Below are 20,821 nucleotides of genomic sequence, written 5' to 3' on the forward strand. Positions count from 1 at the left end.
CATGAATTCATATTGATCATACTAGTGTGACGTAGCCAGTGCACCCTGCCTCATATATAGTGTGATGTACTAATTTAGTCTAAATCTCTAGCTAGTACACTAGTAGAAATGCACCAGATCATCTATGACTATTTTCTCCCCAAATACCACTAATTTAGTCTGAATCATACGTTCTAGGATAATTATTTGGTATTGGATACCAATTTGAGTGGTTGATATTTAACTAACAATTTGATCCAACCTTAATGTAGCAAGTACGGTAGATTATACTATATATATACCTCGCAATCACTTTCCTAACATTATTCAACTTAATATTTAAGAAAAGACGATATTATAAAATTTAAGCAATCCACAACACATAGAAAACTAAAAACAAAGGCGAGCCAAATTATATGTAAAGTCTGATTGTTGAACTTCTATTATAGTCTTAGTTTTTTTGTTGAAATTAAATAGAAAGAATTCTCAAAGGTATAAAAAGAATTATCAAGGTTTTCTCATCAAACTATGGTTGTGATCCTAGTTTCTTTCCTCTGTCAGAGCAAATAGAAAAAAATCAAATCCTGATAGCGCCCCCTACTCCCAAGCCTAACCGGATTAAATTACAAATAACAATGTTCAAACAAAACATCTAGTTATTTTGGACTCGAGGTGCCATGCCAGATGTACAAATTTCCCACGTTTTAGAGTTCATGCTAATTGGTTTGAATTATTAACCATCAACTCAAACCCCACCCCCCCCCCCCCCCAACCCTTCTCTCTCTCTCTCTACCTAGCATAAAATAATAATAATTGACTCTCTCTCTCTCTTTCTCTCTCTCTCTCTCTCTCTCTCTCTCTCTCTCTCTCTCTCTATTATATATGGTAGCACCAGCTCAACCTTGATCGCACCTCCAAAGTACAAAGTTCAAACTCAAGTTCCCCTTCTTATCCTAGATCTTACTCCTTTTTTCTCAGATTAATATTCTTTCAATATCACAAAGAGAAAGAAGAATGGTGATACCATCTCCTTCACCAATAAGAAGCAAGAAAACGATGGCAATAGGAATTCCCACAATCGATCTATCAAATTATAATAGGTCAAAGTTATCAGCACAAATTGTTGAAGCCTGTGAAGAATATGGTTTCTTTAAGGTGGTCAACCATGGTATCCCTAAAGCGGTCATTGAGACAATGGAAACACAAGGGTCTGATTTTTTTGCCAAGCCAACAATCGAGAAGCAACGAGCTGGCCCGGCTTGTCCTTTTGGCTATGGCTGCAAAAATATTGGCCGCAAAGGCGACACCGGAGAGCTTGAGTACCTTATTCTTCAAACCAATCCTCAGTCCATTTCTGAGAGATCCAATGATATTTCCGACGACCCTACGAAATTCAGGTAATATATTGCGTTCATGGTTTTCTAGTTATAGAGTATGCATGCAGCATATTTCGTAGACATGATATATGTCCGAGAAGTAATCATATAATCAAGGAAAAAGAAAACAATGATAAGCGTAGAGAACTGGGTTTTTGGTTTCTGTTTCTTCGTAGAAGTTTCGGTGTTCATGGTAATAAGTTTATCGTGTGTTTGAATTGATTTCTTTGATTTGAATTTTTCATGTCATTGTAATAAGATGTTGTCAAATGTATATAACTTTGAATTCATTAAACTTGTCCTAGAAAGAAGGTTGCTTTAGGGATGAAAGGTGGAAAATACATATAATTTTTTTTTTTTTTTTTTTTGGTAAAAAGAAGGTGGAAAAGATAGTTTAGTATTAATCCTTGGTATCCTAGAAAACGACATCTTTCCTTGTTGGAAAAAGAAAGGATTGAAATAACAAACGATGTATTTTATACGTATCTAATACATTTTTAATACAATGCTTACCTTGTTAGTTGTTAGAATAATAATTTATTTGTTATTATATCAAATTTTAGTCAATTAGTGCGAAAGTTTTTGTTTCATTACGGATATGCCTAAGTCATAAAGAATTAATAGACTTTCGAATTGGTTGGGGGGGAACTCTTTGATGATAACAAGTCCCAATATATAATGTTTGTATTCCTACATTGTGAATAGATGACATCAATAATTCACATCTAGATTGTTGCAAATACAATGGATTAAGTTTTTGACTAATTATACAATCATCGATTCCAACAATTAATAAACCTCTGTCCTACCACCATGGTTCTCAAAAAAAAATATACAAAATTGAGTATCTTCACCTAATAGATTTAAGATTTAAAAATTAATGAATATCCAAGTTCAATTACTGTAAGATGATTGAGGCTAATAGCACATGATGAGTTTTTAGGATGGGAAAAGCAATTGGGTCGATGGCCTCTAAGTTTTCTTAATTCAAATGTAAACGATCTAAAAGTAGCAAAGAGGCAGATAGAGGAGCATTAGCCCTATAACTGCCAGCCACTATTTGCAACATGTAGGGCATTAGCAATGGCATTGGCATTATGCTCTTTCGTCATTTTTGAGGTTAACCCTTTCGGGGCCGACTCGAGTAGTTGGAAAATTTTACCTCAAACTACATGAGCTTAAATTTCTCATCATTTTATTCTTATTTCTGCAAAATTTTACATCAGTAGTACTTCTCCATTCATACATTTTTGGAAGTGGGGTCACCAAATGTTTGCTGATCTATGAATCAGGCATGTGATGTACTAAGTAACTTTGACATGACTGCTTGGATCGACCTTATATATATTCTTGCATGATCTGAGTTTGATTTATTTATTTGGAAAAATGAGTTTGATTTATTGGTATTGGTCAAATGAGTAAAATGAAACCACATTAAACCAGGCATCCAGTTTCGTTGAGTACAAAGAGAACGAAACTTTATGTACTTTGGTAGGCTTGCAGTGGGCCACACGTTCGATTGTGGGACTTCCTCTTTTCGCGGCAGCCAGGGCCAGATCATTATTTGTTTGAAAAAGTGAACCAATTAACACGCTAATCATGATGATATATAGTAAACGGGATCCTCTCCGGGTCTTTTGATGATGATTTTAGGGATTTGTAAATCATGTTCGTTCATCGTACATTGTGTGATCGATTTTTGTCAGGTACTATTTGTGTTTAATTTTAAATAAAAATATTTAAAATAATTTCTAACAGCACGATTTACGATAACCAAACACGGTTCACGGATTTTCACAATCCTCACAAAGAGGATCCGGATTCGATATATAGCTAAGTTGTGTAAGTCAACAAATTAAAAATAGATAAAAGAGATTAGTTAACATTCTTTTTATGAGGAGATGTTGGTACAAACTTGTTTTAACTTGCTTATTTCTATTTGTGACACATCATTTAGTTTGTAAAATTTATTTAGAATTTTGGTTGCAATTAATAACTAGTAAATGGAGAGATTTAATGAAAAGTTGAGTTGCATATATAAGCATCCTTTTTTCATATACTCAATTTTGAAATGCATTGAGATGATTTTCTAACCAAATACTTGCTTTAATTTTGGATTATGCTATATTGCACATATGAGCGAGTGAATAAGTAAATCCCACCATGCATTGACAGTCAAGTCACCAAATAATTGTTATGTTTCTTGAAGTGATTAAATAGTGAATATTACTTTTTCTATATGATAATGGTTTCACAGTCACTCACTCGCACGCTAAATATTGATTATTTAGTGGTAGTTATTCATTGACTATCTAACTAACAACGATCAATATTCTTTCAATTAATCCAGTTGTGCAGTGAATGATTACATAGAAGCAGTTAAAGAATTGGCATGTGAGATTCTTGATTTGTTGGCCGAGGGACTATGGGTTCCAGACAAGTCTGTGTTCAGCAGGTTCATCAGAGACGTCCAGAGTGACTCCATTCTTAGGTTTAATCACTATCCTCCAGTCAAGGACATCAGGGACTGGGAAACAACAGCAAAACAGCATCCCTTCACTAACAACAACAATAATAATCATAATAGGATTGGATTTGGAGAGCATTCTGACCCTCAGATCTTGACCATCTTAAGATCCAACAACGTGGGGGGCCTTCAGATTTCTCTACGTGATGGCTTGTGGGTTCCCGTGGCTCCGGACCCCAATCAGTTCTTCGTAATGGTTGGTGATGCCTTACAGGTCAGTAACATCATTTATTTTGCCTTAAATTTACCAAGTTTTATAAGTTTTTTTATCGCTAGAAAAGCTTGAACTAATTATATGATTTGAAAAAGTAATATTTGTTTATCAAATTAAATAAAAGTACAACCGCTCTCTCTCACCAATCCTAGTTGTGGGTGCTCTTCAGAACAAGAGAAAAAGATAGATAAACAATCAAGTAAATCTCACCCGTTTCCTTGTCCGGCAAGTAATTTCAAAGTTCGATTTTGAGAAAAATATGTGGAATTTACAATGTGGCAAGCTGAGTGACAAGTATCTTCGGTTACAACATAATTTCTTATATGACAATGCCAAGTTCTTTATTTTGGTGTTGCAAACAATAAATTCATTCTTAGAACAAACCAATTGAATTAAATCAAAATAGTAAAATGTAATTCACAAATAAAAACAATATTAATTAAAAAAAACAAATGTTAAACAAACCTACAAAGTGCATATATGTTTTCTAACGTATGCATTAGTATAATTTAATTTTTATTATAATTTGCAGGCTTTGACGAATGGGAGGCTAGTAAGTGTGAAACATAGAGCACTGGCAAACTCAGTAGTGAAGCCAAGGATGTCAATGGTGTACTTTGGGGCACCACCCCTCAATGCATGGATGTCTCCTCTTCCAGAGATGGTGTCGCCGGAGAAGCCCAGCCTCTACAAACCTTTCACATGGGATGAATACAAGAAAGCTGCATACACTACACGATTGGGAGATTCACGTCTGGACCATTTCAAGATTAATAATCACACCTGCAAGTGCAACGATCAAACTCAATGTCCATGCTTGGACAATCTTGTACGATAGAATGTATAATTACATCGTACAAAGATTAATTACTAGGTAGATAATTACTTAAGTCTATATATGTAGTCATAGTTAAGGTGCGTATATGTATGGCTAGCATAGCAAGCTAGGTCAAAATTGTAGTTGAAAAATTAGAGGTTGTTTGTATTGATCGGGAATTTTTGCTTTGAGATTTAAGCATTTCCCCATTAATTTATGCCTAGTTGCATGTGGATTTGTTTGTTTGAATATATATAAAACAAGTGTATTTATATATATATATATAGGAAGGTTTTTAATATTAATTAGTGTATGAGAGTTTACTTGGACGTTTGTACGTTTGTATTTTCTGTCTCTTGTTGTATTAGTAAAACCACTGTATTTTTTTCTTCAGTTATTCATTGGTCAATTAAGTTGGATGCCTGCTGGATAAATTGATTTGATCAATTAAGCTAGCTGGATAGAACAACGTGGCCAAGTTTTGTTGTTGCAGCACGTTGCTCCATGGTCATTGATTTAGTAGTAGTTTGGTACTGAGATGCTTTTATAAAAAGTGGGTATAAAAAAAAAAAACTGAGCTCAAAAAGATATTTGGTAAACACTTAAAAACAGCTTATTTTTCCAGTTTTGGGTGAAAAAAAAATTGAAAACGTGAAGCATAAAAAATGAGTTTATTCTCACAGTACAGCAGAAACAGTTTTTTTTTTCAAAAACATAGCAATACCAAATCAGCTTCAGTTAGGTATACGTACGTAGGAAAATTACATGATACCGACGTCTGAGCACAGGTGCATCAACTAATAGGTTTCGATATCGCAATCAACAATTTGCCCATCTTTGGCTCATACTCTAGGTCCACTAGATGCCGACATTTTTTGCTGGGAAATATGTATGCCCCTACAGGCTACAGCTGCTAGCCATGAAGATTTCCAGTACGGTCACATGTACACTTTTCATTCAACTATATTAATAGGGGATGTGATATTCACACATCTTTTTTTACTTCTTTTATATTTTTTAATTTTTGACTTTCTGATCGAATGAATTGAAGAAGATCAAACGACATAAATTAACTATGGGTGTGGGAGAAGTAAAAAGGGGTGTGTGGATAGCACACCCCTATTATTAAGATCCTCACCGCTTAGTACTACAGCCTAGTGATATTTCTCTTCACTTGTAAGTAAGAGGTCTTAGATTCGATTCTCGCCAAGGACGAACTTGAACCACATTGTTACTAGCCTATTGTGAAGTTAAGCCTACCCCCTCTTCCTTAGTTTAGATAATACCGTTTGCTAATAAAATTATGTTATTAAGATCCTCAACTAAAATATTATACCCTCGCATGTTTTTTCTTAAATAGCCCCTAATTAATTAAGAAATAGACTACAATATCCGTAAAGCTAGCTAGAGTACGAACAAGTTACAATGATGAGTCGAGGGATTTTTTATTTGAAGTTTGAACCTCGAGAGGGGATGAAAAAGAAAGACTCGATCGTGAGTGTGATTTTGCCTTTGGCTATTTTTAGTCTCAGCAACTTTGACAAAAATAAAGTGATCGATCAGGGTTCTATCACCCACCCTGATTGGCAGCTTTACTTGTGAGATAGCTTTTGGAATAACAATTATTGTTAGGTACTACGAGATAATTATGAAGATGCTCAAAACAAGCACATCTAGGCTAATTTAATTAAGGTTCTTACCTGTTTAGGTAGGTTTCCACATCCCTCATTGTATTATTGTTTTGTGAGTGTATCCCAATTAAGTCAGTTCGAGTAAAAGCATGGTACATATAATCATCATTAGTATCATTATTCAGCTTGATATACCACTTGTTGGGGCTCACTATGTCCTCTTGAGTTGCACCGGTAGGGTTTGTAACATTTTTTCTTTAATACTTCTACACTAATGTACACTACAGGACTGAGTTTGAGCCCGAGATGCAATAGGCTAAAATGGAGAGTCTAATCATAAAGACAATCCATTACTTTTAAGAGTGCTTGTAACTTAATTACTTTGTCTATTATGGTAGGGTTAGGTCATAAGTCCATCCAAGTGTGGGGTTCTATTTCAGAAAACCTTGGCGCAACTTATACCTCTTTATGGACAATCACTTTGGATATGAGGGGAATTAAATTTGGGATCTTGAGTATAAAAGTAAATGCTCTTAGTTAAGTTACGCGAAAGCCTTTGCTATGGACAGTCATTGCTTCAATGTGAGACAACGTATATTGTTCTATAATACCTAACAATCATATTAGTAAATCGCATTATATCACAAGACTCACAATCCATCTATTTGTTAATTATTATTATTTTAATTTACTTACATATGACTGTTGATTATGCGCTTTACCCCATCAACAAATTGTTGATGCCCACGCCATCTCTCTCTCTCTCTCTCTCTCTCTCTCTCTCTCTCTCTCTCAACACATTGTTGATGCGCACACACACAAACACACAGAGATAAGGTTGTCCAACGCTTATTGACTTTGTAATAAATAGCATGGCTTTAGATGGCCAACTCCGTTACATAACTCCGCACGGCAAGAATTGCATGAAAGAATTATACCTTAAATACATTTCTTGTGACAAAAGTAAATGTCGCATCAAGTAATTTCTGCATGTTGCATGACACATTTCTTTCTCAAATTATTTGTGGAAAAAAGTGGAGGGGGAAAATTGAGTGTTGTTAGTTCAATGAATAAATTTATTATATATATATATATATATATATATATATATATATATATATATATATATATATATATATAAGCCGATGATCGATCTTGTAGATATTCAATCTTCAAACACTGTATGCATATGGCTTCTTTACTATTGTTACTGAGAGCGATAACGCAGCCCCACCATAGAGATCTTTTGGTGAATATTGAGGGGTCGACGGAGCAGTCCAACTCCAAGCACTGCAATTATCATAATGAGCGAAAAAGGAATCGGAATGTGCTCTCCGGTGAGTACCTATGGACTACTTTTATGAGCCATGAAGATCGAGATTTTCAAACCAGCTGGAGGTTAGCTCAGTATGGCATTTGGCCGTGATTACACAATTGCATCCACTGCTTGCTTTACACCCCATATGCATGTAAAGCAAGGAAATATGCTTTGGGTTTACTTCGTTTTCAATATTTAGTAAAACTAAAGTTGCCTACGCTTTAAGATCTGGAAAAGGAACTTTCATTTCTCATTGTGTGGAATTTCTCCGTTTGGGACCTTGCTGAAATAAAATTTAAGCAGAGGACTTGGTTGCTCCTTTCAGATTACTTACCTATTGGTACAATCTTCGCCTCTCAGTCGTATATCCATGGATTTCGATACTCAATTTCATTTAGTAACTAATTCGGCCTTTCATTCTTTGGGCATGTAATCATCTTTCTTCAATACCTAATTTGGTTACTTCGTGGCTTGTACGTAGCAGACCTTCTCTTGTGCAACTATATACACATGCCATTAGCACATTTCTTTTTCAATCGTTATATATAAAATCACATCAACTGGAGTTACAACAAGCCCTTAAGCTACAATCGGGTAAACAAAAAATAAAAAAATAAAAAATAAAAAAAGACCATTAGTTCATAGAGAATCGTAAAATAAATGGGGCTTTTCATTGGTTGTTGGAAGGAGACGTCCAATGCAAAAAGGCTTATTTTTCGCTGTCTCATGTACTTTGCAGAAGATTTTTACTTTATCCGACCCCTACTTTCTATTTGGTATCAATTTACCACTTATACTCGACAATCATGTCCCGTCTTAACTCACTTCTTCAACCGTGTTGAGATAAATGTTGACTTCATAGACGTGGAAATGATTATTTGGTCTTTTTAGCTGTGAATATATATTTCAATGAAATTGAGTTTTAATGACAATCTTGAAATCCACTTAGCGGTGTTATGGAGGGTTAATTTGGCAGCGGATTTATATTTTTGTTTTTCGTCCCAGGGTGGTTTTTTTTCGATTTTAGATGTTACAGATGTGAAAACAGGTTGAGTAGACCAAATAGCTCCTATATTAGGCAACCAAGGGTATACATTAGCATCTTTTAATAGGAAAGGCTCAAGAAATTTAGGGTTTCTTCAACTCAGAATACAACGGAAGAATAATGTAAAGCATATCTTGCTAGATGATGAGCTACGTGATTCCAGCTTCTAGGAATGAAAGAAACAGTAACTAGAGTTTGTTGAAGCAAAATCTATAGGATCAATACTAAACCAAAACCACAAAATCATATATTTGATTATAGAACCACAAGAAGCTCATTATAACAATAATTATACAGACTAAGATCGAAACGGGCCTTGCAAATTGATAAGAACACTTACCTGCAAAATTCCCAACTGAGGAAGCCATGGTAGCTTTGAAACAATGTACCTTCTCCTCTTTAGCAAAATCCAAAAGTACTCAACCAACCAATAGGCCTTTTGATCGATAATTAAGAGTACATTTTTTTAGAGCAGTGATCATTATTTATAATAAGGGAACTTTAACGAAAAGCTTTCGGTACTGTTCAATTTAACGAAAAACTACATTTTTACACTAAAAAGTCAATCCTGGTACTATTCACTTTACCCTTTATTTTGTCATTTTAAATCAATCCTAATGATTCTCCTATTAGAATCATCATAGGATACCAACAAGGAATCCAAAACATATTATGAGTGCATAAGTAAAACACCAGATTTCCAATCCCACAAGAACTAGGACAAACTGATTTTATTATCTTAGAAGAATTAGGACAACTTTAAGTTTTCCAATAAGATTTTCTTATATCAATTAAAACACTACAGCCGGCTATAATATTTAGTTTTATACTCATACTTTAATATTCTCATACTTGAGTATGAAACGTAGTAATCACACCACTTTTTCATATTTATAGAAGTGCTTGCTAAGTCTTTGAATAACAAGAGCTTAACTCGGCATACAACTTACCTATGCATTTTAAAGTATGGAACTCAAGAAATATCTTTTTTGTTATATACATTACAAAATTAACCCAAAACAACACCATACTTAATCTGGACTTTGCAATTTTGTGAACCAACTGACATATATATAGCAAAGCTAGTAATTTGCTCCCGCTCATCTAGGTCATACTTAACACAACTAAGTTAAGTATAAGTTAACAACAATACTATCAACCTATAGTCAATTACAATGAACAACCCAAAGATAATTCACACAAATGCATCAACAAAATCTCATAACGATTTTCCAGCACCAAGAATTATATTCCACAAAAGTTTTTTGGAACAACTAATCACCAAGTTTGAAAAAATTGAACACTAACTGAAAACCAATATTATTTGCCAAGCTAGTTAGTAACTAACGGAACAAAAACAAAAACTAACAAAATAAACTTAACTTTTATCTGCAACATTAACAACAAACAGAAGTTACAAAACAACTATTCTATCATGAGTTGCAGACTGCAAATTCAATCATCCTCATCACTCCCACTTGTTGAAAGACTCCACAACTCCCCCATTCAAGTGACATGATCTTTGAACACATTGTTAGGTAATGGCTTAATAAGAGGATCTACAATAATCAAATTTATTGACAAATATTGCACCTCTGTCTCCTTCTTAATTTGACCCTCTCTTGAGAAACTTCACATCTATTAATCTTGAAGTTAAAGTCCTCTTATTGTTTTTCAAGAAAAATACAACTGCATTGTTATCACAAAACATCTTCAAAGGTTTATAACAGAATCAACAATCTTCGTCTTAGCAACAAAATTGCTTGTTTTATGCCTTCAAAACATGCTACAAACTCAGCCTCTACTGTTGGAGTTGCACTACAACAAATTGGTCCTTTAACGAGAAATGTTTCAGTGAGGGAAACAAATCTTTCTCACAGTAGAATTCCTTTTGGCAAGGAAAATTTCGAGTTCTTGCAAAAAGTGAGCACATTTTGATCTCCAGACATGTCTAAGAAATAGTGGGAAAAAATCTCTTAATGCGAGAAAATATTTTTGTAGCTATACTGTAACGCCCCGCCCCGAAATATTTATTTCGGAAAATAATATTAGTGATATGTCCAAATTAAACTCTTGTTTATTTAACTACCATTAATTACGATTCTTTAATTAAATCCTTAGTCCTGCACATGACCTATAACCATAATTCCCTTACCAAAACATACGATTATATTTTCAATTTATCACCATTTCCTTCTCTTAGTTCAAATTCCCAACTAAAGAGAAATTCTCGATTATTTAAAGTTGTATCTAACCTCTGTTAGACTGCCTACGTACCCTTGAGCGGGATCAAACCTTTCGTAGTTCCTCATTCACCCTTTTATCCACTTCCGAAAATACTCTAATAACGGTAATATTCAATATTGGATTACAAAATCGAATCACACCAAATGGGTATCAATTAAAGATTTAAAATGTCAAAATTTGCATGAAAAGACGGCGTCGGCTCACTAGCCACAAGCAGCCGCCGCCCCGACTCGCTGGAAAATTTAACTATTTCCAAAAATTACCAAATTTTATAAACAAGTAGATCTTAGTGAAGGGAGCAATTTTCATACATGTGGCCAAGTCCAATTTGGCCGGGAAACACCTGAATTTTCCCATGAAGTGCAACACCACAGCCCCTAAAACTATTTGGGCTTTGTTCCTGGCCTCTGGAAAAGTGGTTTTATGGTGGTGGTGGTCGACATTACTTTCACGATCGTCGGATTTCGCCGTGGCACCCTCGGAACCCATGGGTTCCGTTCTACCCGAATTCAAGCTCAAACCCCATCAATTTTGGGCGGAAATGGAAGAGGGAGGACTATAGAGTTGTTTAGTAGGGGTGGAAGGTTGTAAATCGCCGGAAAAATAGACAAGAAATCCGTCGGAAATTGTTACAGCCGCGGGTCGAGCCGAGGGATATCAGGTCAAGGGGAAAAGGGTCTGGGTTGTGTGTTTTCTCCCCTCCCTCCTTTCCCTCCTTCTTCTTTCTCCATTGGTTACCCTCATTTCTCTCTACTTTCCCCATTCGGCCCCCTTCTCTCCTTTCTGCTTCTTCTCTTCCTTTTCCCTTTTTTTTTTAGTAAAACTAATGAAAATAGCTTGAAAACTTTAAGTTTTAATGATAAAGACAAAATAAAGGGTAAAGTAAATAGTACCATGATTGACTTTTTAGTGTATAAATATGGTTTTTCGTTAAAGTGAAAAGTACCATGGGTTTTTCGTTAAAACTCCATTTTTTTTTCCTCCTTCCATCCTCCCCAGCCACTCCCATGGCTCATTTTCCCTTTCTCTTTTTCGTTTTTTTTTTTTTTTTTTCACGACAAGGCTCCCACAATTATGGAGCCTTCCAAATTTGTAACGAAATGACCATTTTGCCCCTACCTTTGTTCGTTTGTATTTCATTTGTTACACTCCGTTTGGCGAACGGTTTTCTCCTACATGCTCTTGGAATCGAGCTTTATCCAAAAATGTCAAGAAATACGATAAAATATATGAGAGTAAAATACGTCCTTGTATAATTACGTTAAGCCAACTAGGGGCATTTTCATCTTTTTCACTTAACGATAAATTATAATAATTTCCGGAAACAAAACTTTAAAAGTTCTCAATTCAATCTTTCATAACTATACATCAATCTATTTTCGATTTTTCTTCATATATTCATAATTATGAATATATAATTCATATATTTAAATTTTCAGGGTATTACATACACATATTGCTAGCGAGAAAAATGTGCTTATCTTGTTGTAGGTTTAGCAAGAATTGGTTCTCTTCCCTCCAAAAATATTAGCGAGGAATTTATTGTTTTTCTTGCTGAAAATAAATTAGCGAGGAAAATGAGATCCCGTTGTAGCACTCCGGTTGTAATTTTTCAATATTTTCAAATAAGGCGTCGTTTTATTCACACATTCTCGTTGATAGGCCAAGTTTTTCAAAGCCCAAACTTCTTCTAAGTATTAGAAGGGCAATATGAGTGGGAAAAAAAAAATGAAATCCTAGATAACCTCATTCAATCACTCTGCTTTAGTCTGACTTATAAATTCCTCGATGTAAAATTGACATACAAATTCCTCGCCCAAAGATATCTATAACGATGAATTTGATTATTTTTTCGAGGGATTTTCTCCTTGCACAAGTTATGGGATGTCAATATTCAGGTTGCCAAAAGACTTTGGCGACCACATTCCTACCCATTTAGCAAGAAATTTTTGCCACTCCAACGCCACCACGAGAATAAGTTCCACTCTCGCTATATCATTTAGGTGAGGACAAAATTTCTCACTGTACACATTCCTTACGAACCTACTACAAGGAACGAGCAAAGAAATAATTTCCTTGCTGAAAACTTATAGCAACTAAATTATGACTATTAGCGAGGGAAATTTTTTATCACTAAACAACTCTTGTGTTGTAATGTTGTCACTAAAGTTTGCTTAGAACTCTTCCATGAAATAGAACCTCCATTAATTATGAAAACATGGCCTCCGGTACTTTATGTCGTTCGTATCTCCAGCAAGATCAGAGTTGGTAACACCAACTATTTCCAATGAGTCATCTCAACCATACACTAGTATAAAGCCATTTGCTATTTGCAAATACCTTAAAATCTTCTTTGCAGTCACCTAATGAGCTTCACCTTGATTTGATTGAAATCTTCCTAACAGCCCAACTATAAAGGTTATATCTAGTCTGGTGCATTCGTTTGCGTACATAAGACTGCCAACTAATGAAACATATGGCTTGCACTTGGGATATTGATCACCCGAGAATATATCTCCTTTGTTTATTGGAATATATGCCTTGTTGCAATTCTCCATATAAAACATGGTCAACACTTTTCAATGTAAATCTTTTGGGATAGAACAAGAAGTTTTCTCCGTCCATCTCTCGAAATTTCAATTCCCAGAACATAGTGTGCCTCTTCAAGACTGTTCATTTCAAAACTAGTACTCATAATGGCTTTGTTTCCTTCAAAAGTTAAAAATCTAAACTTGAAAGCATGATATCATCGACATACAATACTAGAAAGATGAATTTTGATCCTTGAACTCGAGATAAATGTAATCACCCAACTTGTTCTCAACAAAGCCGTATGAATTTTGATTCCTGAACTCGAGGTTGCAAACCATATTCTCCTTCCCCTCTTTCAACAAATCTAGTAGGTTGCCTCGTGAAAACGTCTTCTTGTAACTCACCATTTAGATAAGCAATTTTAACGTTCATTTGATGCAATTCCGAATGAATGTGAGTTGTCAAAGCCATTACCATTCTCATACAATCCTTGAAGAAACAGGTGAAAAGGTATCATTGTAGTCAATAGCTTATCTTCGCCTTGTACCTTTCTATCCTTCCTGCAACATTTTTTTTTAGTTTTATAATTTCATTTGTAGCCTATGGGTTTAATTCTTAGAGTTGAATCTACCAAAGCCAAAACATTATTTTTAAACTTTGATTCTAATACTTCTTCTATTGTCTTTTGCTATAAAATTACTTGAGGACTGTTCATTGCTTACAGATAGATTATATGATCATCAATGTTACCTATATCATTTTCAACTTCTTGAAAACATACATAATCTATTGAAATGGCCGGTTTCCTTGCTAGATTTCCTCAAAGTTGGCTAAAAAATTGGTGTTTGTTCAGTCTCCTGAACAACTAATCAATCTGATGTTCAGTTGACACATTGAGTTGTTCTGTTGCAATTTGGGTTTATGTTCCTTCCTTAGACTCCTTCATCTCCTGATCTTGTTCCTTCCTTAGAGGCAACATAGATATGTAATTATAGTTCAATGGAGATAAACCATTATATTTTCAGATTGATCAATTTCTTCAAAAAAAAAAAAAAAAAAAAAAAAAAAAAAAAAAAAAAAAAACATCTGGAACCCAATCAACACATCTTCATCCTCAAGAAAAATAGCATTATGTGTTTCTTGAATTCTTGTATGAATTTGTGGATAATAAAACTTAAAACCTTTTGACTTCTCTGAGTATCTAATGAAATAACAAGAGGTGGTTCTTGAATCAAGTTTCTTTTCATTTGGATTGTTAAAATCTTGGTTCAACTTTGCATCCCTAAATATGAGAGTAGTCAAATCTTGGTCTTCTTCCATTCCACATCTCAAAGGGTGCCTTTGGTACAACCTTTGACGGAACTTTGTTTAATATGCAGTTTGAAGTATTCAAAGACTCTCCCCAGAGAAAAACATGCACCTTGGACCTTGAAATCATATTTCTAACCATCGCTACTAGAGATTTCTTCTCTCTGCTACTCTATTCTGTTATGGCAGTTGTGGTATATTGTGCCATTGTGCCTTGTTTCTCAAGAAAGTATGCAAAATGACCTTTCTATTCCCAGCTTCAATATACTTGCCAAAATATTCTTCTTCCTTATATGATCTAACAATCTTAATTACTAGGTTCAATTGTTTATCAACCTCACTTTTAAAGATTTTAAAACGACTTCTTTTAGCATATAAAATGCTAACATTTGTCAATTTACCTATGATACAATCAACACAATCAAACGCAATTTTGAAATTGAAAGAGGGAATCAAATTTATTTTTGCCAGATGAAGAACTCTTTCTTTTGAGATATTACGTAGTCTCTTATGCCATAACATGTAAGCATGATCAAAATCATGCACATTTTTAGTAGTTGTATTCAAAACAAGCATGTGTTTGTTTTCTACAATGTTATGAAATTTTCATAAAATCATCATTCAAGTAAGCTTTGCCTAGAACTAGGTCAAGTGAGCCATTTTGGAAAAATTTGACACAAGCATCATCACCAAGAAAAAAAAAACCTTGTTTGACTAACTTTGAAGAAGAAACCAAATTTCTTTTCATGCCAGGCAAATAAAGAACATCATTAAGTTGGAAAACAAATCGAGAAGACAGTTTGAGTTTCACAATCTTTCCTACAGTGACCTTTGGTTTTGCAAGTCATAATCCTAAGATTGTTAGATTTAGAGGAATTAGAATTTTTAGTATACATACCAGACTTATTAGCATGCTTAGTAAGTTTAGAAGCTTTACTAGAAGTAGCATTGGTCTCTTTCCTCCCTTTGGCAGCTTGCATAAAGTTGGCAGCTTCAACTTCTTTGCCATTTTCTTACTTTTAGCAATTCTTTTATTGTACACATTGAGCAATCAATTCATCCACTGTCCAAGATTTGTCCTAAGTGTTGTAGGATATCTTCAGTTGACTGAACATGTTAGGCAAGACTTGTAGGATCATAAAAATCAGTTGCTTTTCTCCAATGCTAACACCCTTGGAGTTAAGCTTCTCAACAGCATCTGTCATCTTCATGATATGATATCGAAGAGAACCTCCTCCTTCAAACTTGTAAGTTGGAGAAAATATAACTAAATGTCACGCCATTCGGAGTATTAACTTCTAACAAAATATGTGTCATTTTTTGTATAGTGTCATATCCACCTATCGTTATGATAGGTTATTGAAGTTTTGTATTTGTGATATCATCTTCCGTCAATATGTCCATTCTGGCTGCTACCATTTTGGAAATCATCTCTAAATTCTATTCCAATTTTCTTCTACTAACATTGTCAACCCACAGGCTAATAGCTGCTCATCATATGTCGAGTATAAAATTAACAAAAAACATTCTTCTGGAAGAAAATGTATAGTTGACCGATATACATCCGTGTTGAATTTGACGGCAGATGGACTTTTGGCCAATAACAGTGAATCTAATAAGAGTGATACTTGATCATTACAAACAAGAAAATGAGTGCTAATGACATGTATTATATAATATTATACTATCCTTTGCCTGGTTAGTTGTCTTATTATATTCCAATTGAGAAGAATTTGCAAAACATGCAATGGATTAAGGCTAACTAATTAGTTGACCCGTCTTATTTATGTATGATATACAGGACTTAAATAAGGTCCAAACGTGCTTCAACTTCAAGGGTTGCGGCCGTTAGTGCTTAAATCCAAATTAACCTTTCAAGACTCCTCACAGTCTACCAAAGTCTTATTAATTTTTTTTAATACATTCTAGCGTCAAAAGCATTCTCACGTTTACTTTCTGTAAAATCTGTACTTATCAGTTGCACAAGCATAGCAGTCCCCACCGTATTTTCCAGAGCATCGCAAGTTACAAATTAAGTAGGTTGATTGTCTGCTCTTCTGTTTGAATGCTCTTTCCATAGTTTCTATTTATGCGGTCATGGTTAAGCTACGTCAATATTTTATATTCTTATTGTTTTTTGTCTTATTAATGCTATAAAAAAAATCAATATAAAATGCTGACGTGGCTTAACCGTGACCACACAAAATAGAAGGAGATAAAAAAGGCATCCAAATAGGAGGGCAGACAATCTGCCTCCACAAATTAAAGGACTTACAAAAATAATGTGAAACGTCAAAATCATGGACCCCTTTTCTTCTTATAACTCCTCTTTTTTAATATAGCAGCCATACCTTTTAATTTCAAAATGATCTTAGTTTTGCCAAATTTTTCATTCAGCATCACCTTTGATCTCATTCCTTATTAGAGGGGAAGTTGTCGTGGTCGTGAGAGATTTCAGCGTGGCTTTTCAACATTTTGACAACCGAGATTAGTGTAATTCATTCGTATTTAACTAATAAGATATCTATCATTCGAAAAAAATGTTTGGTCATAGTCTGCAACACAAGATTAGTTCCTTTACATGCTAAAACTGGGCAGCCTCATTTGCCTAAAATTAACCTCAACTCAAAAAAAAAAAAAAAAAAAAAATGCAATTATTAGTTTGGCCTAATTGGATTATTAGTCCCCGTGGTGATACAGTAGTTGAAAGATAGCTCATATGGTAAAAAAAAACTAGGATTTATGCCCAAAATTGAAAATTCCATCAACTTTCTGTTAATTATTAGCACGTGAGCTATACATATTAAGTTAAAATGGAACTTTCCGTACACATATTAGGCTAAAATGGAACTCTTCGTTAATTGTTAACACGTTAGGTTGGCTCATGTGCTAATAATCAACATAAAGTTGGCAGAATTTTCAATTTTGGGCACAAATCCTAACAAACTTCACTGCAGGCGCTTAAATCCTTGTTTTTTTTTTAACCACATTGGCTATTCCAACAAACTTATCACCATAATATATTAATTATATATTGATGACTCAACGATGATATAATGGCGACGTAATAAACACTGATTATTTTTACAATTAAATCTCAAAAAACTGATCATTTATGCTATTTGACAAAAAATTCATGGTCTTCCTCTACTTTGAGAATGCGTGCAACAAAAGTTTGTAAACTCAACTTTACTACTACAATTAAGTCATGGAATCACCCATGCGTCACGTAAACAAACTAGTCCTCGATGGCTCGATCCATTCACCAATATTAGTCATCACTAAGCTGCTGTTGCAAGAACCATATATTCTCTTCAGTCCACAAGTTCTCCACTGATGTGTCCCCACCGGTTGACCAATAATTGCTTTGCTCAAAGCCATGAATATCTGAATTACCATTTTTACTATAACCCGACCCGTTTTCTGAACCATATTGACCGCTGCATGGATAAGTCGTGAATTCATCACCACTGCTAGTTGGGTCGGTGGGAATTGAACAAACTTGAACCTGATCATATGAGTCTGATGAAGTACTGACAGAGGTTTCAGGCACGAAATTAGGATCAACCAAGTACTGACACTCGGACTCAGATGTCGTAGTGATACAAGTACTGGGTTGATCTGGTACAGCTTCGGGCAAGGACCCGATCCGTTCAATTAGACGGGGAATCCAGGTGTAACGCATGGCGTCTTGGAATTGTTTGCTGTTAACGTCACACTTGAGCTGTTTTGCTTGCTTCTGCACTCTTGTTCTCCAATAGTTCTTTATCTCATTGTCTGTTCTACCGGGCAAGTATTCGGCTATCTTGGACCACCTAATTATTTAATTGTGCCATTAAAACAAAACACACAGAAGATTAGAAACAACGATATACGTGTATTAATGGAAATATATCATACACACATATATATGTATACATATGTACCTGTTGCCCCAGCGGGAATGAAGTTGAAGAATTATAAGTTGTTCTTGGAGAGTTATGTTTCCACGTTGAACATTTGGTCGCAAGTAGTTTAACCACCTTAATCTGCAGCTTTTGCCAGTTCGTTTCAGACCTGCATGGCCATGTATTATCATATTAGTACTTTGACAAAATTCATAGTGATCAGAATTGACCAGGCATAAATCTTCCCTAGAATTTTGAAAATGAAGGATTGGAAACTATATATAGCTTTAATCTATGATGCATGTAAATTACTCTCCAAAATAATTAATAACGAATTCTGTTTATTCAAAGGCTTAAAAGGAAGAAATGGTAGATAGTCCATACGACAACTCCATGACTAACTAAACAGTTATTGGTAAGCGGTATTTTCCTTCACTGTCTCGGAAGAGGGTCGGAAGAGAATATGTACCTGCATGGCAAGCCAAGGAATTCCAGTGACCTTCACCATGGATGTTGACGTAATTGTTGAGAATGGAGTCTTCCTCGGCTGTCCATGGACCTTTTCTTAAATCCAGTCCTTCAATTGGTTGATCATGAGTTGCTGCTGCTGCTAATGAGCCATAACCTGCTGATCTCATCTGATCATGAACATTATTAATATCCATTTCCTTTTGTCTGGTTTGAGCTGGGAGACAAAGAATACGGATTAGTTTGGGATTTAGTGTGCAGTGTACAGAATAGTTGACCTTGTTAGGATTTCCTTAGCTTGGGGATTACAAGTCATGAGAAGGGTTTGATATATAGACGAGGGGGAAGAGCGAGAGAGAGAGAGAGAGAAGACTGAAAAAGGAATTGGACTGACTAAATTACTAAAGAAGAAAAAAGTGGCCGCATTTCTACTGTGCCTTTGATCGAACGCGGCCAAGACTCAAGACTCAAAGTTAATAAACAATTAGTATTAATAATTCTAGTGAGAGAGAGAGAGAGAGAAACATCTTCCACGGCACGAACATACAAATCCTTCATTCTTGTTTATATATATATTTAATCTGAAGTTGACCCTTTGACCTTTGCACTAACCTAATTCTCACGCGTTTCAACTTTTAAATTTCCGAAACTAGTGGCATTTTTCTCTTGGGGTAACTTGTTAGTTGTGGTAGTTTTCTATTGTGTCTTTCATACATTGTTTTATGTGTGCTATTTGAAGGCCTTATTATATATGATTTGCACATGTGAAGAGAATGCAAGAGACAAATTTTCAGGAGATCTAAATGTTAAAGTAAAACAAAGGCCTTGGGAGATGACCTACCAATTAGCTTCTTCCTCTATAAACCATCATGTATACTAACAGAAAGCACATATTTTATGTGTGTGAACAATTTCTCTTAATAAGTGCATATTTTTTTAATATTACATAATTACTGTTTTGTCTTCTTTATGTAAATATTGTATATAAAAAGTGAGAAATATTGCATAATTACTGTTTTGTCTTGTTTATGTAAATATTGTGTATCAAAAGTGAGGGTAAAATTGGAAAAACAAGTATAAAAAAAGGGTAAAATAGGAAAAATAGGGATATGATTGTTATTTTGTAAAAAAGGTACAAAATTACTATTTTGCCCTCCTTTTGTCAATAGTGTGTATCAAAAGTGAGAGTAAAATAGAAAAAACAAGGGGAAAAGGTTGACAAGGAGGGTTTTCTTGATAATAGTATAGATATATGGTTTGGCGCATGCACTATAAATCCATGTCATTCGTCCATGATCCATATGTCACATCCCGACCCGGGCTCTACCACATCCCGGGCTTGACTCCGACGTAGCACGATATTGTCCGTTTTGAGCCCCGACCATGCCCTCACGGTTTTGTTTCTGGGAACTCATGAGTAACTTCCCAGTGGGTCACCCATCCTGGGATTGCTCTCACTCAATCTTGCTTAA

At 34.9% G+C, this 20,821-nt stretch overlaps 2 protein-coding genes across 2 annotated transcripts; one reads left to right on the top strand and one right to left on the bottom strand.

Annotated features, from left to right (window-relative positions):
* Positions 1–867: 867 nt before the first annotated feature.
* Positions 868–5,146, top strand: LOC137749360 (gibberellin 2-beta-dioxygenase 2-like). The gene is made up of 3 exons (XM_068489457.2): positions 868–1,376; positions 3,706–4,096; positions 4,629–5,146. The coding sequence occupies exons 1-3, from the start codon at positions 994–996 to the stop codon at positions 4,932–4,934; spliced, it is 1,080 nt and encodes a 359-aa protein (XP_068345558.2). The 5' UTR covers positions 868–993; the 3' UTR covers positions 4,935–5,146.
* Positions 5,147–18,059: 12,913 nt separating this feature from the next.
* On the bottom strand, positions 18,060–19,817 carry LOC137709528 (transcription factor MYB78). The gene is made up of 3 exons (XM_068448613.2): positions 19,351–19,817; positions 18,921–19,050; positions 18,060–18,809 (listed from the first exon to the last, which is right to left on the bottom strand). The coding sequence occupies exons 1-3, from the start codon at positions 19,544–19,546 to the stop codon at positions 18,266–18,268; spliced, it is 870 nt and encodes a 289-aa protein (XP_068304714.2). The 5' UTR covers positions 19,547–19,817; the 3' UTR covers positions 18,060–18,265.
* Positions 19,818–20,821: the final 1,004 nt, after the last annotated feature.

The sequence above is a fragment of the Pyrus communis genome, chromosome 17 (genome assembly GCF_041283825.1).
Source record: "Pyrus communis isolate YQ-2024b chromosome 17, ASM4128382v1, whole genome shotgun sequence".
NCBI classification, from domain to species: Eukaryota; Viridiplantae; Streptophyta; class Magnoliopsida; order Rosales; family Rosaceae; genus Pyrus; species Pyrus communis.